General features: G+C 52.3%; 1 protein-coding gene across 1 annotated transcript in view; it reads right to left on the reverse strand.

Moving 5' to 3' along the window:
- The window catches only part of LOC133598440 (RAC-gamma serine/threonine-protein kinase-like), a gene marked incomplete at its 5' end in the record, with an annotated part of 18727 nt that overhangs the window by 124 nt on the left and 3603 nt on the right, over positions 1 to 15000 (reverse strand). Inside the window, 4 exons of the mRNA XM_061951134.2 lie at positions 1 to 1215; positions 5877 to 5979; positions 10578 to 10665; positions 12181 to 12395. The exon at positions 1 to 1215 is cut by the window's left edge and continues 124 nt beyond it. Coding sequence (XP_061807118.2) covers positions 1130 to 1215; positions 5877 to 5979; positions 10578 to 10665; positions 12181 to 12395 — 492 coding nt within the window. The remainder of the gene's footprint in view (positions 1216 to 5876; positions 5980 to 10577; positions 10666 to 12180; positions 12396 to 15000) is intronic.

Consider the following 15000-nt stretch of genomic DNA (forward strand, 5'->3'; position numbering starts at 1 on the left):
GGAGTTAACACTGCCTAAAGAGGAGGACCAGAAGAAGAAAGGGGGCGGAGCCAGAGAGGACGAGGGGGGGGGACCGAACCAGCAAAACGACGCCAAAAAAAAAATAAAAAAAAATCTTACGGTGAACAAAGAAAGGTGACGATGAGTCGCTAGCGGGAACCATGGCAACAGAGGAGGGCGGGGGAGCGAGGGAGGGGTGGACGTCTGTCTCCATGGCAACAGCAGAGACGCCGAGTAGAAAAGGATGTGGAGAAAGATCTGAAGTCTTTTGAGCGCACGCGCGGAATGTGGACCTTCCCCTCCCCCGTGGTGAGTGCGTATTGCATAAATCTGAAATATGTACACAAAGACTCCTCGCTGGAAGCATCGCCGCGCGGCGAGTGAACGTCCGCCGCATGCAACCTTTCCTTCTCTTTCGACGGGGTCATGCTCTTATTTTGAAGGAGGCCTATTTCCTCCCTCCTGGCTCAGCCGGCCGCCCAACTTAGCCGCGAACGTCCACGGCGTTCTTGCTCGCGGACCGCGTGGAAACTTTGAAGAGTGCGTTCATTTCGTGTGTGTGTGTGTGTGTGTGTGTGTGTGTGTGTGTGTGTGTGTGTGTGTGTGTGACGCACAGGAAGAGGAGGATGCTGGCAGTGTGTGTGTGGTGTTCTAACCAGAAGACCAGGTTCAGAACGCCGCGGACTTTCCTGCCCCGTGGCCGTCCGGTGAAGGTGCGTTGCCACGGCAACCGGAGGAGGAGGAGACCCAGGTTTGGTTTCAGGTGAGCCGGGGAGCCGTGCCGGAGGTGAAAGCGGCGACGTAAGGCAACATGTTTCGGTCCTTAGTTCCCTTCAAAAGCGGCTCTCCCAGAAGCAAGTGCAAAAAAAAAAAAAAAAGAAAGATGGCGAGAAGAAGCGAGGTGAAGGTAATACTGACGGGGGAGAAAATAAATAAGAGAAAAAGGTGTGGCGGACTCATCTTTAGTGTGGACGCGCGGCCACTGTGCAAAAACCTCCTGGAGTCCCAGCCAGACTTTCCTCCGTGCGCCGGGAGGACCACAGAGAGGACAGACTGGTATTTGTTTTTCCTAAAATGGCTACGTGGTTTCCTCAAAATGGTCGCCGCCGTCACCGCCGGCGGGCCGCGCTCACTCCCGCCCGCTGGCCGAGTAGGAGAACTGCGGGAAGTGAGGCCTCCGCTCGTTGTCGGCCGCGTCCATCCCGTCCTCGTCATCTGCAAGCACAGCGTGCGTGTCAGGAACAGGGAGATGGAGGTAAGAAGGTCATAGCCAGGGGCAGGGGGAAGGAGGTAAGAAGGTCATGGCCAGGGGCAGGGGGAAGGAGGTAAGAAGGTCATGGCGAGGGGCAGGGGGAAGGAGGTAAGAAGGTCATGGCGAGGAGCAGGGGGTAGGAGGTAAGAAGGTCATGGCGAGGGGCAGGGGGAAGGAGGTGAGAAGGTCATGGCGAGGGGCAGGGGGAAGGAGGTAAGAAGGTCATGGCTAGGAGCAGGGGGAAGGAGGTAAGAAGGTCATGGCGAGGGGCAGGGGGAAGGAGGTAAGCAGGTCATGGCGAAGGGCAGGGGGAAGGAGGTAAGAAGGTCATGGCAAGGGGCAGGGGGAAGGAGGTAAGAAGGTCATGATGAGGGGCAGGGGGAAGGAGGTAAGAAGGTCATGGCAAGGGGCAGGGGGAAGGAGGTAAGAATGTCATGATGAGGGGCAGGGGGAAGGAGGTAAGAAGGTCATGGCGAGGAGCAGGGGGAAGGAGGTGAGAAGGTCATGGCGAGGAGCAGGGGGAAGGAGGTGAGAAGGTCATGGCGAGGAGCAGAGGGAAGGAGGTAAGAAGGTCATGGCGAGGAGCAGGGGGAAGGAATTGAGAAGGTCATGGCGAAGAGCAGGGGGGAAGGAGGTGAGAAGGTCATGGCGAGGAGCAGGTGGAAGGAGGTGAGAAGGTCATGGCGAGGAGCAGGGGGAAGGAGGTGAGAAGGTCATGGCGAGGAGCAGGGGGAAGAAGGTGAAAAGGTCATGGCGAGGAGCAGGGGGAAGGAGGTGAGAAGGTCATGGCGAGGAGCAGGGGGAAGGAGGTGAGAAGGTCATGGCGAGGAGCAGGGGGAAGGAGGTAAGAAGGTCATGGCGAGGAGCAGGGGGAAGGAGGTGAGAAGGTCATGGCGAGGAGCAGGGGGAAGGAGGTGAGAAGGTCATGGCGAGGAGCAGGGGGAAGGAGGTAAGAAGGTCATGGCGAGGGGCAGGGGGAAGGAGGTGAGAAGGTCATGGCGAGGGGCAGGGGGAAGGAGGTAAGAAGGTCATGGCGAGGAGCAGGGGGAAGGAGGTAAGAAGGTCATGGCGAGGGGCAGGGGGAAGGAGGTAAGCAGGTCATGGCGAAGGGCAGGGGGAAGGAGGTAAGAAGGTCATGGCAAGGGGCAGGGGGAAGGAGGTAAGAAGGTCATGATGAGGGGCAGGGGGAAGGAGGTAAGAAGGTCATGGCGAGGGGCAGGTGGAAGGAGGTGAGAAGGTCATGGCGAGGAGCAGGGGGAAGGAGGTGAGAAGGTCATGGCGAGGAGCAGGGGGAAGGAGGTGAGAAGGTCATGGCGAGGGGCAGGGGGAAGGAGGTGAGAAGGTCATGGCGAGGAGCAGGGGGAAGGAGGTGAGAAGGTCATGGCGAGGAGCAGGGGGAAGGAGGTGAGAAGGTCATGGCGAGGAGCAGGGGGAAGGAGGTGAAAAGGTCATGGCGAGGAGCAGGGGGAAGGAGGTGAGAAGGTCATGGCGAGGAGCAGGGGGAAGGAGGTGAGAAGGTCATGGTGAGGAGCAGGGGGAAGGAGGTGAAAAGGTCATGGCGAGGAGCAGGGGGAAGGAGGTGAGAAGGTCATGGCGAGGGGCAGGGGGAAGGAGGTGAGAAGGTCATGGCGAGGAGCAGGGGGAAGGAGGTGAGAAGGTCATGGCGAGGAGCACGGGGAAGGAGGTAAAAAGGTCATGGCGAGGAGCAGAGGGAAGGAGGTGAGAAGGTCATGGCGAGGAGCAGGGGGAAGGAGGTGAGAAGGTCATGGTGAGGAGCAGGGGGGAAGGAGGTGAGAAGGTCATGGCGAGGAGCAGGGGGAAGGAATTGAGAAGGTCATGGCGAAGAGCAGGGGGGAAGGAGGTGAGAAGGTCATGGCGAGGAGCAGAGGGAAGGAGGTGAGAAGGTCATGGCGAGGAGCAGGGGGAAGGAGGTGAGAAGGTCATGGCGAGGAGCAGGGGGAAGGAGGTGAGAAGGTCATGGCGAGGAGCAGGGGGAAGGAGGTAAGAAGGTCATGGCGAGGAGCAAAGGGAAGGAGGTGAGAAGGTCATGGCGAGGAGCAGGGGGAAGGAGGTGAGAAGGTCATGATGAGGGGCAGGGGGAAGGAGGTAAAAAGGTCATGGCGAGGAGCAGGGGGAAGGAGGTGAGAAGGTCATGATGAGGGGCAGGGTGAAGGAGGTAAAAAGGTCATGGCGAGGAGCAGGGGGAAGGAGGTGAGAAGGTCATGGCGAGGAGCAAAAGGAAGGAGGTGAGAAGGTCATGGCGAGGAGCAGGGGGAAGGAGGTGAGAAGGTCATGGCGAGGAGCAGGGGGGAAGGAGGTGAGAAGGTCATGGCGAGGAGCAGGGGGAAGGAGGTGAGAAGGTCATGGCGAGGAGCAGGGGGAAGGAGGTGAAAAGGTCATGGCGAGGAGCAGGGGGAAGGAGGTGAGAAGGTCATGGCGAGGAACAGAGGGAAGGAGGTGAGAAGGTCATGGCGAGGAGCAGGGGGAAGGAGGTGAGAAGGTCATGGCGAGGAGCAGAGGGAAGGAGGTGAGAAGGTCATGGCGAGGAGCAGGGGGAAGGAGGTGAGAAGGTCATGGCCAGGGGCAGGGGTAAGGAGGTAAGAAGGTCATGGCGAGGGGCAGGGGGAAGGAGGTAAGAAGGTCATGGCCAGGGGCAGGGGTAAGGAGGTAAGAAGGTCATGGCCAGGGGCAGGGGGAAGGAGGTAAGAAGGTCATGGCCAGGGGCAGGGGTAAGGAGGTAAGAAGGTCATGGCGAGGGGCAGGGGGAAGGAGGTAAGAAGGTCATGGCGAGGAGCAGGGGGAAGGAGGTAAGAAGGTCATGGCGAGGAGCAGGGGGAAGGAGGTGAAAAGGTCATGGCGAGGAGCAGGGGGAAGGAGGTGAGAAGGTCATGGCGAGGAGCAGGGGGAAGGAGGTGAGAAGGTCATGGCGAGGAGCAGGGGGGAAGGAGGTGAGAAGGTCATGGCGAAGAGCTGGGGGAAGGAGGTAAGAAGGTCATGGCGAGGAGCAGAGGGAAGGAGGTAAGAAGGTCATGGCGAGGAGCAGGGGGAAGGAGGTGAGAAGGTCATGGCGAGGAGCAGGGGGAAGGAGGTGAGAAGGTCATGGCGAGGAGCAGGGGGAAGAAGGTAAGAAGGTCATGGCGAGGAGCAGGGGGAAGGAGGTGAGAAGGTCATGGCGAGGAGCACGGGGAAGGAGGTAAGAAGGTCATGGCGAGGAGCAGGGGGTAGGAGGTGAGAAGGTCATGGCGAGGAGCAGGGGGGAAGGAGGTGAGAAGGTCATGGCGAGGAGCAGGGGGGAAGGAGGTGAGAAGGTCATGGCGAAGAGCTGGGGGAAGGAGGTAAGAAGGTCATGGCGAGGAGCAGAGGGAAGGAGGTAAGAAGGTCATGGCGAGGAGCAGGGGGAAGGAGGTGAGAAGGTCATGGCGAGGAGCAGGGGGTAGGAGGTGAGAAGGTCATGGCGAGGAGCAGGAGGAAGGAGGTAAGAAGGTCATGATGAGGGGCAGGGGTAAGGAGGTAAAAAGGTCATGGCGAGGAGCAAAGGGAAGGAGGTGAGAAGGTCATGGCGAGGAGCAGGAGGAAGGAGGTAAGAAGGTCATGATGAGGGGCAGGGGGAAGGAGGTAAAAAGGTCATGGCGAGGAGCAGAGGGAAGGAGGTGAGAAGGTCATGGCGAGGAGCAGGGGGAAGGAGGTGAGAAGGTCATGGCGAGGAGCAGGGGGGAAGGAGGTGAGAAGGTCATGGCGAGGGGTAGGGGGAAGGAGGTAAGAAGGTCATGGCCAGGGGCAGGGGGTAGGAGGTAAGAAGGTCATGGCGAGGGGCAGGGGGAAGGAGGTAAGAAGGTCATGGCGAGGGGCAGGGGGAAGGAGGTGAGAAGGTCATGGCGAGGGACAAGGGGAAGGAGGTGAGAAGGTCATGGCGAGGAGCAGGGGGGAGGAGGTGAGAAGGTCATGGCGAGGAGCAGGGGGAAGGAGGTGAGAAGGTCATGGCGAGGAGCAGGGGGGAAGGAGGTGAGAAGGTCATGGCAAGAAGCAGGGGGGAGGAGGTGAGAAGGTCATGGCGAGGAGCAGAGGGAAGGAGGTGAGAAGGTCATGGCGAGGAGCAGGGGGAAGGAGGTGAAAAGGTCATGGCGAGGAGCAGGGGGAAGGAGGTGAAAAGGTCATGGCGAGGAGCAGGGGGAAGGAGGTGAGAAGGTCATGGCGAGGAGCAGGGGGAAGAAGGTGAAAAGGTCATGGCGAGGAGCAGGGGGAAGGAGGTGAGAAGGTCATGGCGAGGAGCAGGGGGAAGGAGGTGAGAAGGTCATGGCGAGGAGCAGGGGGAAGAAGGTGAAAAGGTCATGGCGAGGAGCAGGGGGAAGGAGGTGAGAAGGTCATGGCGAGGAGCAGGGGGAAGGAGGTGAGAAGGTCATGGCGAGGAGCAGGGGGAAGGAGGTGAGAAGGTCATGGCGAGGAGCAGGGGGAAGGAGGTGAGAAGGTCATGGCGAGGAGCAGGGGGAAGGAGGTGAGAAGGTCATGGCGAGGAGCAGGGGGAAGGAGGTGAGAAGGTCATGGCGAGGAGCAGGGGGAAGGAGGTAAGAAGGTCATAGCGAGGAGCAGGGGGAAGGAGGTAAGAAGGTCATGGCGGCACACTCACATTTCTCCGGTGGAGTGATGGTGATGGTCTGTGCGGTGAACTCCTCGTCAAAGTAGCGCGTGTCCGTCTCCGAGGACACCTGCGGCTGGAAGGGTGGAACCATCTGGAAGACATTCAGCTCTTTGAGTCGCTGTCGGTACACTTACTACTCGCACACTGGGTACTCACACACGATACACTCAATACTCACACTCAGGGTACACACTGGGTACTCACACTGGGTACCTGCACTCGATACACTGGGTACTCGCACTCAACACTCCATACTCACACACGATACACTGGGTACTCACACTGGCTACTCGCACTCGGGGTACTCACACTCGATACTCACACACGATACACTGGGTACTCACACTCGATACACTGGGTACTCACACTGGGTACTCGCACTCACAGTAGATACACTGGGTACTCACACTGGGTACTCACACTCACAGTAGATACACTGGGTACTCACACTGGGTACTCACACTCACAGTAGATACACCAGGTACTCACACTGGGTACTCGCACTCACAGTAGATACACTGGGTACTCACACTGGGTACTCGCACTCACAGTAGATACACTGGGTACTCGCACTCACAGTAGATACACTGGGTACTCACACTGGGTACTCACACTCGATACTCACACATGATACACTGGGTACTCACACTGGGTACTCGCACTCGGGGTACTCACACACGATACACTTGGTACTCGCACTCGATACTCACACTCGGGGCACTCACACTCGATACAATGGGTACTCACACTCGATACTCACACTCGATACATTGAGTACTCGCACTCGATACTCACACTTGATACACTGGGTACTCACACTCGATACTCACACTCACGGTACTCACACTCACGGTACTCACTCTATACACTGGGTACTCGCACTTGACACTCGGGGTACTCACACTCGATACTCACACTCGATACACTGGGTACTCACACTCGATACTCACTCTATACACTGGGTACTCACACTTGACACTCGGGGTACTCACACTCGATACTCACACTCGATACACTGGGTACTCACACTCGATACTCACACTCTATACACTGGGTACTCACACTCGATACTCACTCTATACACTGGGTACTCACACTCGATACTCACACTCGATACATTGAGTACTCGCACTCGATACTCACACTTGATACACTGGGTACTCGTACTCGATACTCACACTCGCGGTACTCACACTCGATACTCACTCTATACACTGGGTACTCGCACTTGACACTCGGGGTACTCACACTCGATACACTGGGTACTCACACTCGATACTCACTCTATACACTGGGTACTCACACTCGATACACTGGGTACTCACACTCGATACTCACTCTATACACTGGGTACTCACACTTGACACTCGGGGTACTCACACTCTATACACTGGGTACTCACACTTGACACTCGGGGTACTCACACTCGATACTCACACTTGATACACTGGGTACTCGTACTCGATACTCACACTCGCGGTACTCACACTCGATACTCACTCTATACACTGGGTACTCGCACTTGACACTCGGGGTACTCACACTCGATACACTGGGTACTCACACTCGATACTCACTCTATACACTGGGTACTCACACTCGATACACTGTGTACTCACACTCGATACTCACACTCGATACACTGGGTACTCACACTCGATACTCACACTCTATACACTGGGTACTCACACTCGATACTCACACTCGATACATTGAGTACTCGCACTCGATACTCACACTTGATACACTGGGTACTCGTACTCGATACTCACACTCGCGGTACTCACACTCGATACTCACTCTATACACTGGGTACTCGCACTTGACACTCGGGGTACTCACACTCGATACTCTATACACTGGGTACTCGCACTTGACACTCGGGGTACTCACACTCGATACACTGGGTACTCACACTCGATACTCACTCTATACACTGGGTACTCACACTCGATACACTGGGTACTCACACTCGATACTCACACTCGATACACTGGGTACTCACACTCGATACTCACACTCTATACACTGGGTACTCACACTCGATACTCACACTCGATACATTGAGTACTCGCACTCGATACTCACACTTGATACACTGGGTACTCGTACTCGATACTCACACTCGCGGTACTCACACTCGATACTCACTCTATACACTGGGTACTCGCACTTGACACTCGGGGTACTCACACTCGATACACTGGGTACTCACACTCGATACTCACTCTATACACTGGGTACTCACACTCGATACACTGGGTACTCACACTCGATACTCACTCTATACAATGGGTACTCACACTTGACACTCGGGGTACTCACACTCGATACTCACACTCTATACACTGGGTACTCACACTTGACACTCGGGGTACTCACACTCGATACTCACACTTGATACACTGGGTACTCGTACTCGATACTCACACTCGCGGTACTCACACTCGATACTCACTCTATACACTGGGTACTCGCACTTGACACTCGGGGTACTCACACTCGATACTCACACTCGATACTCACTCTATACACTGGGTACTCACACTCGATACACTGGGTACTCACACTCGATACTCACTCTATACACTGGGTACTCACACTTGACACTCGGGGTACTCACACTCGATACTCACACTCTATACACTGGGTACTCACACTTGACACTCGGGGTACTCACACTCGATACTCACACTCTATACACAGGGTACTCACACTTGACACTCGGGGTACTCACACTCGATACTCACACTCTATACACTGGGTACTCGCACTTGACACTCACACTTGGGGTACTCAAACTCGATATTCACACACGATACACTGGGTACTCGCACTCGATACACTGGGTACTCGCACTCGACACTCACACTCGGGGTACTCACACTCGATACACTGGGTACTCACACTCGATACTCACACTCGATACACTGGGTACTCACACTCGATACTCACACTCTATACACTGGGTACTCACACTCGATACATTGAGTACTCGCACTCGATACTCACACTTGATACACTGGGTACTCGTACTCGATACTCACACTCGCGGTACTCACACTCGATACTCACTCTATACACTGGGTACTCGCACTTGACACTCGGGGTACTCACACTCGATACACTGGGTACTCACACTCGATACTCACTCTATACACTGGGTACTCACACTCGATACACTGGGTACTCACACTCGATACTCACTCTATACAATGGGTACTCACACTTGACACTCGGGGTACTCACACTCGATACTCACACTCTATACACTGGGTACTCACACTTGACACTCGGGGTACTCACACTCGATACTCACACTCTATACACAGGGTACTCACACTTGACACTCGGGGTACTCACACTCGATACTCACACTCTATACACTGGGTACTCGCACTTGACACTCACACTTGGGGTACTCAAACTCAATATTCACACACGATACACTGGGTACTCGCACTCGATACACTGGGTACTCACACTCTATACACTGGGTACTCGCACTCGACACTCACACTCGGGGTACTCACACTCGATACTCACACACAATACACTGGGTACTCACACTCGATACTCACACACGATACAGGGTACTCACACTCGATACTCTCACACGATACACTGGGTACTCACACTCGATACTCACACTCTATACACTGGGTACTCGCACTTGACACTCACACTCGGGGTACTCAAACTCGATATTCACACACGATACACTGGGTACTCACACTCGATACTCACACTTGGGGTACTCACACTCGATACTCACACACGATACACTGGGTACTCGCACTCGATACTCACACTCAATACACTGGGTACTCACACTCGATACTCACACACGATACACTGGGCACTCGCGCTCGATACTCACACACGATACACTGGGTACTCACACTCGATACTCACACACGATACAGGGTACTCACACTCGATACTCACACACGATACAGGGTACTCACACTCGATACTCCCACTCAATACACTGGGTACTCACACTCGATACTCACACACGATACAGGGTACTCACACTCGATACTCACACACGATACAGGGTACTCACACTCGATACTCACACACGATACAGGGTACTCCCACTCGATACACTGGGTACTCACTCGATACTGTTTTATTCACTATTTTATTTAAGGACAAAATTGTTCTTCGATTGCAAAAACAAACATTTGTTTAATGTACCGTAAGATTTTTGTTCAAATAAAGCCAATAATGCCATTTTTTGTGGTCCCCTTTATTTTGAAAAGTATCAATTAATTGATTGACTGACTGAAACTTGTATTAGTAGATTGCACAGTACAGTACATATTCCCTACAATTGACCACTAAATGGTAACACCCCAATAAGTTTTTCAACTTCTTTAAGTCGGGATCCACGTTAATCAATTCATGGTAATCTAAAAGGTATGGAAAAGTATGGAAATACATTTTGGTACCAGTACCACAATACTGGTATGGGGACCAGCCTAGTCCGCACCCAGAGTCATATTTGTCACCTTGTAAAGCAAAAAGAAGGCAAATGGAGGTTCTACTGTGAATGCTGGCACACACACGACTACAGTGATGGGTGGAGCGCAGTGACTACAGTGATGGGTGGAGCACAGTGACTACAGTGATGGGTGGAGCGCAGTGTTACGTGTGAGACTCCGCCCACATGTGGCGTCTCACCTTCTTGTCGTAGACGTCCTGCCAGTCCACGGTGCCAAAGAAACTGTGTCGCATGATCTCCTTGGCGTCCTCCGGTCCTCCACCCAGCCTGTGGGACCAGAGGAAGAAGAGGATGAAGAGCAGCACAGGTGGAGAAGGTGTGGTGTTTGCTATGGACAGCACAGGTGGAGAAGGTGTGGTGTTTGCTATGGACAGCACAGGTGGAGAAGGTGTGGTGTTTGCTATGGACAGCACAGGTGAAGAAGGTGTGGTGTTTGCTATAGACAGCACAGGTGGAGAAGGTGTGGTGTTTGCTATGGACAGCACAGGTGGAGAAGGTGTGGTGTTTGCTATGGACAGCACGGGTGGAGAAGGTGTGGTGTTTGCTATGGACAGCACGGGTGGAGAAGGTGTGGTGTTTGCTATGGACAGCACAGGTGGAGAAGGTGTGGTGTTTGCTATGGACAGCACAGGTGGAGAAGGTGTGGTGTTTGCTATGGACAGCACGGGTGGAGAAGGTGTGGTGTTTGCTATGGACAGCACAGGTGGAGAAGGTGTGGTGTTTGCTATGGACAGCACGGGTGGAGAAGGTGTGGTGTTTGCTATGGACAGCACAGGTGGAGAAGGTGTGGTGTTTGCTATGGACAGCACAGGTGGAGAAGGTGTGGTGTTTGCTATGGACAGCACAGGTGGAGAAGGTGTGGTGTTTGCTATGGACAGCACGGGTGGAGAAGGTGTGGTGTTTGCTATGGACAGCACAGGTGGAGAAGGTGTGGTGTTTGCTATGGACAGCACAGGTGGAGAAGGTGTGGTGTTTGCTATGGACAGCACAGGTGGAGAAGGTGTGGTGTTTGCTATGGACAGCACGGGTGGAGAAGGTGTGGTGTTTGCTATGGACAGCACAGGTGGAGAAGGTGTGGTGTTTGCTATGGACAGCACAGGTGGAGAAGGTGTGGTGTTTGCTATGGACAGCACAGGTGGAGAAGGTGTGGTGTTTGCTATGGACAGCACGGGTGGAGAAGGTGTGGTGTTTGCTATGGACAGCACAGGTGGAGAAGGTGTGGTGTTTGCTATGGACAGCACAGGTGGAGAAGGTGTGGTGTTTGCTATGGACAGCACAGGTGGAGAAGGTGTGGTGTTTGCTATGGACAGCACAGGTGGAGAAGGTGTGGTGTTTGCTATGGACAGCACAAGTGGAGAAGGTGTGGTGTTTGCTATGGACAGCACGGGTGGAGAAGGTGTGGTGTTTGCTATGGACAGCACAGGTGAAGAAGGTGTGGTGTTTGCTATGGACAGCACAGGTGGAGAAGGTGTGGTGTTTGCTATGGACAGCACAGGTGGAGAAGGTGTGGTGTTTGCTATGGACAGCACAGGTGGAGAAGGTGTGGTGTTTGCTATGGACAGCACAGGTGGAGAAGGTGTGGTGTTTGCTATGGACAGCACAGGTGGAGAAGGTGTGGTGTTTGCTATGGACAGCACAGGTGGAGAAGGTGTGGTGTTTGCTATGGACAGCACGGGTGGAGAAGGTGTGGTGTTTGCTATGGACAGCACAGGTGGAGAAGGTGTGGTGTTTGCTATGGACAGCACGGGTGGAGAAGGTGTGGTGTTTGCTATGGACAGGTACCGCTTGTTGGGGTCCTTGATGAGCAGACCCGACAGCAGCGACTTGGCGTCGGCCGACAGCGTGCGCGGGAACTTGATCTCCTCCATGAGGATGAGCTCAAACAGTTTCTCGTGGTCCTGGTTGTAGAAGGGCAGGCGGCCGCACATCATCTCGTACGTGACCACACCCAGACCCCACCAGTCCACCGCCCGCCCGTAGTCGTTGTCCTCCAGCACCTGCCAGGGGAAAACAGGTGAGACTCTTCCCTCAGTGTTGGCGTTACACACTTTTTGTCTCTTTTTACGCATTGAAATCAGTTTTTTTTACCGACTCTGCCTTCTCCGGGTCAAAACTCCAGTTTGCTTGTTTTTTTTTATCGATGATCGCTTTCCGCCTGTGTTTTGTCACTTGAGGACCGACACGTCTCTCTCTCTGGCCAGGAGAGCAAGGACGCACCTGCGCTGGACTCTCACTATTATGTTAGATCCACTATGGACTGGACTCTCACTATTATGTTAGATCCACTATGGACTGGACTCTCACTATTATGTTAGATCCACTATGGACTGGACTCTCACTATTATGTTAGATCCACTATGGACTGGACTCTCACTATTATGTTAGATCCACTATGGACTGGACTCTCACACTATTATGTTAGATCCACTATGGACTGGACTCTCACACTATTATGTTAGATCCACTATGGACTGTACTCTCACTATTATGTTAGATCCACTATGGACTGTACTCTCACTATTATGTTAGATCCACTATGGACTGGACTCTCACTATTATGTTAGATCCACTATGAACTGGACTCTCACTATTATGTCAGATCCACTATGGACTGGACTCTCACTATTATGTCAGATCCACTATGGACTGGACTCTCACACTATTATGTTAGATCCACTATGGACTGGACTCTCACTATTATGTTAGATCCACTATGGACTGGACTCTCACTATTATGTTAGATCCACTATGGACTGGACTCTCACTATTATGTTAGATCCACTATGGACTAGACTCTCACTATTATGTTAGATCCACTATGGACTAGACTGTCACTATTATGTTAGATCCACTATGGACTGGACTCTCAGTATTGTTAGATCCACTATGGACTGGACTCTCACACTATTATGTTAGATCCACTATGGACTGTACTCTCACTATTATGTTGGATCCACTATGGACTGGACTCTCACACTATTATGTTAGATCCACTATGGACTGGACTCTCACTATTATGATAGATCCACTATGGACTGGACTCTCACAATATTATGTTAGATCCACTATGGACTGGACTCTCACAATATTATGTTAGATCCACTATGGACTGGACTCTCACACTATTATGTTAGATCCACTATGGACTGGACTCTCACTATTATGTTAGATCCACTATGGACTGGACTCTCACTATTATGTTAGATCCACTATGGACTGGACTCTCACTATTATGTTAGATCCACTATGGACTGGACTCTCACACTATTATGTTAGATCCACTATGGACTGGACTCTCACTATTATGTTAGATCCACTATGGACTGGACTCTCACACTATTATGTTAGATCCACTATGGACTGGACTCTCACTATTATGTTAGATCCACTATGGACTGGACTCTCACACTATTATGTTAGATCCACTATGGACTGGACTCTCACTATTATGTTAGATCCACTATGGACTAGACTGTCACTATTATGTTAGATCCACTATGGACTAGACTGTCACTATTATGTTAGATCCACTATGGACTGGACTCTCACTATTATGTTAGATCCACTATGGACTGGACTCTCACTATTATGTTAGATCCACTATGGACTGGACTCTCACTATTATGTTAGATCCACTATGGACTGGACTCTCACTATTATGTTAGATCCACTATGAACTGGACTCTCACTATTATGTCAGATCCACTATGGACTGGACTCTCACTATTATGTCAGATCCACTATGGACTGGACTCTCACACTATTATGTTAGATCCACTATGGACTGGACTCTCACTATTATGTTAGATCCACAAAGGACTGGACTCTCACACTATTATGTTAGATCCACTATGGACTGGACTCTCACTATTATGTTAGATCCACTATGGACTGGACTCTCACACTATTATGTTAGATCCACTATGGACTGGACTCTCACTATTATGTTAGATCCACTATGGACTGGACTCTCACTATTATGTTAGATCCACTATGGACTGGACTCTCACTATTATGTTAGATCCACTATGGACTGGACTCTCACTATTATGTTAGATCCACTATGGACTGGACTCTCACTATTATGTTAGATCCACTATGGACTGGACTCTCACTATTATGTTAGATCCACTATGGACTGGACTCTCACTATTATGTTAGATCCACTATGGACTGGACTCTCACTATTATGTCAGATCCACTATGGACTGGACTCTCACACTATTATGTTAGATCCACTATGGACTGGACTCTCACTATTATGTTAGATCCACAAAGGACTGGACTCTCACACTATTATGTTAGATCCACTATGGACTGGACTCTCACTATTATGTTAGATCCACTATGGACTGGACTCTCACACTATTATGTTAGATCCACTATGGACTGGACTCTCACTATTATGTTAGATCCACTATGGACTGGACTCTCACTATTATGTCAGATCCACTATGGACTGGACTCTCACTATTATGTCAGATCCACTATGGACTGGACTCTCACACTATTATGTTAGATCCACTATGGACTGGACTCTCACTATTATGTTAGATCCACAAAGGACTGGACTCTCACACTATTATGTTAGATCCACTATGG

This window comes from Nerophis lumbriciformis, unplaced genomic scaffold, assembly GCF_033978685.3.
Source record: "Nerophis lumbriciformis unplaced genomic scaffold, RoL_Nlum_v2.1 HiC_scaffold_227, whole genome shotgun sequence".
Lineage (NCBI taxonomy): Eukaryota > Metazoa > Chordata > Actinopteri > Syngnathiformes > Syngnathidae > Nerophis > Nerophis lumbriciformis.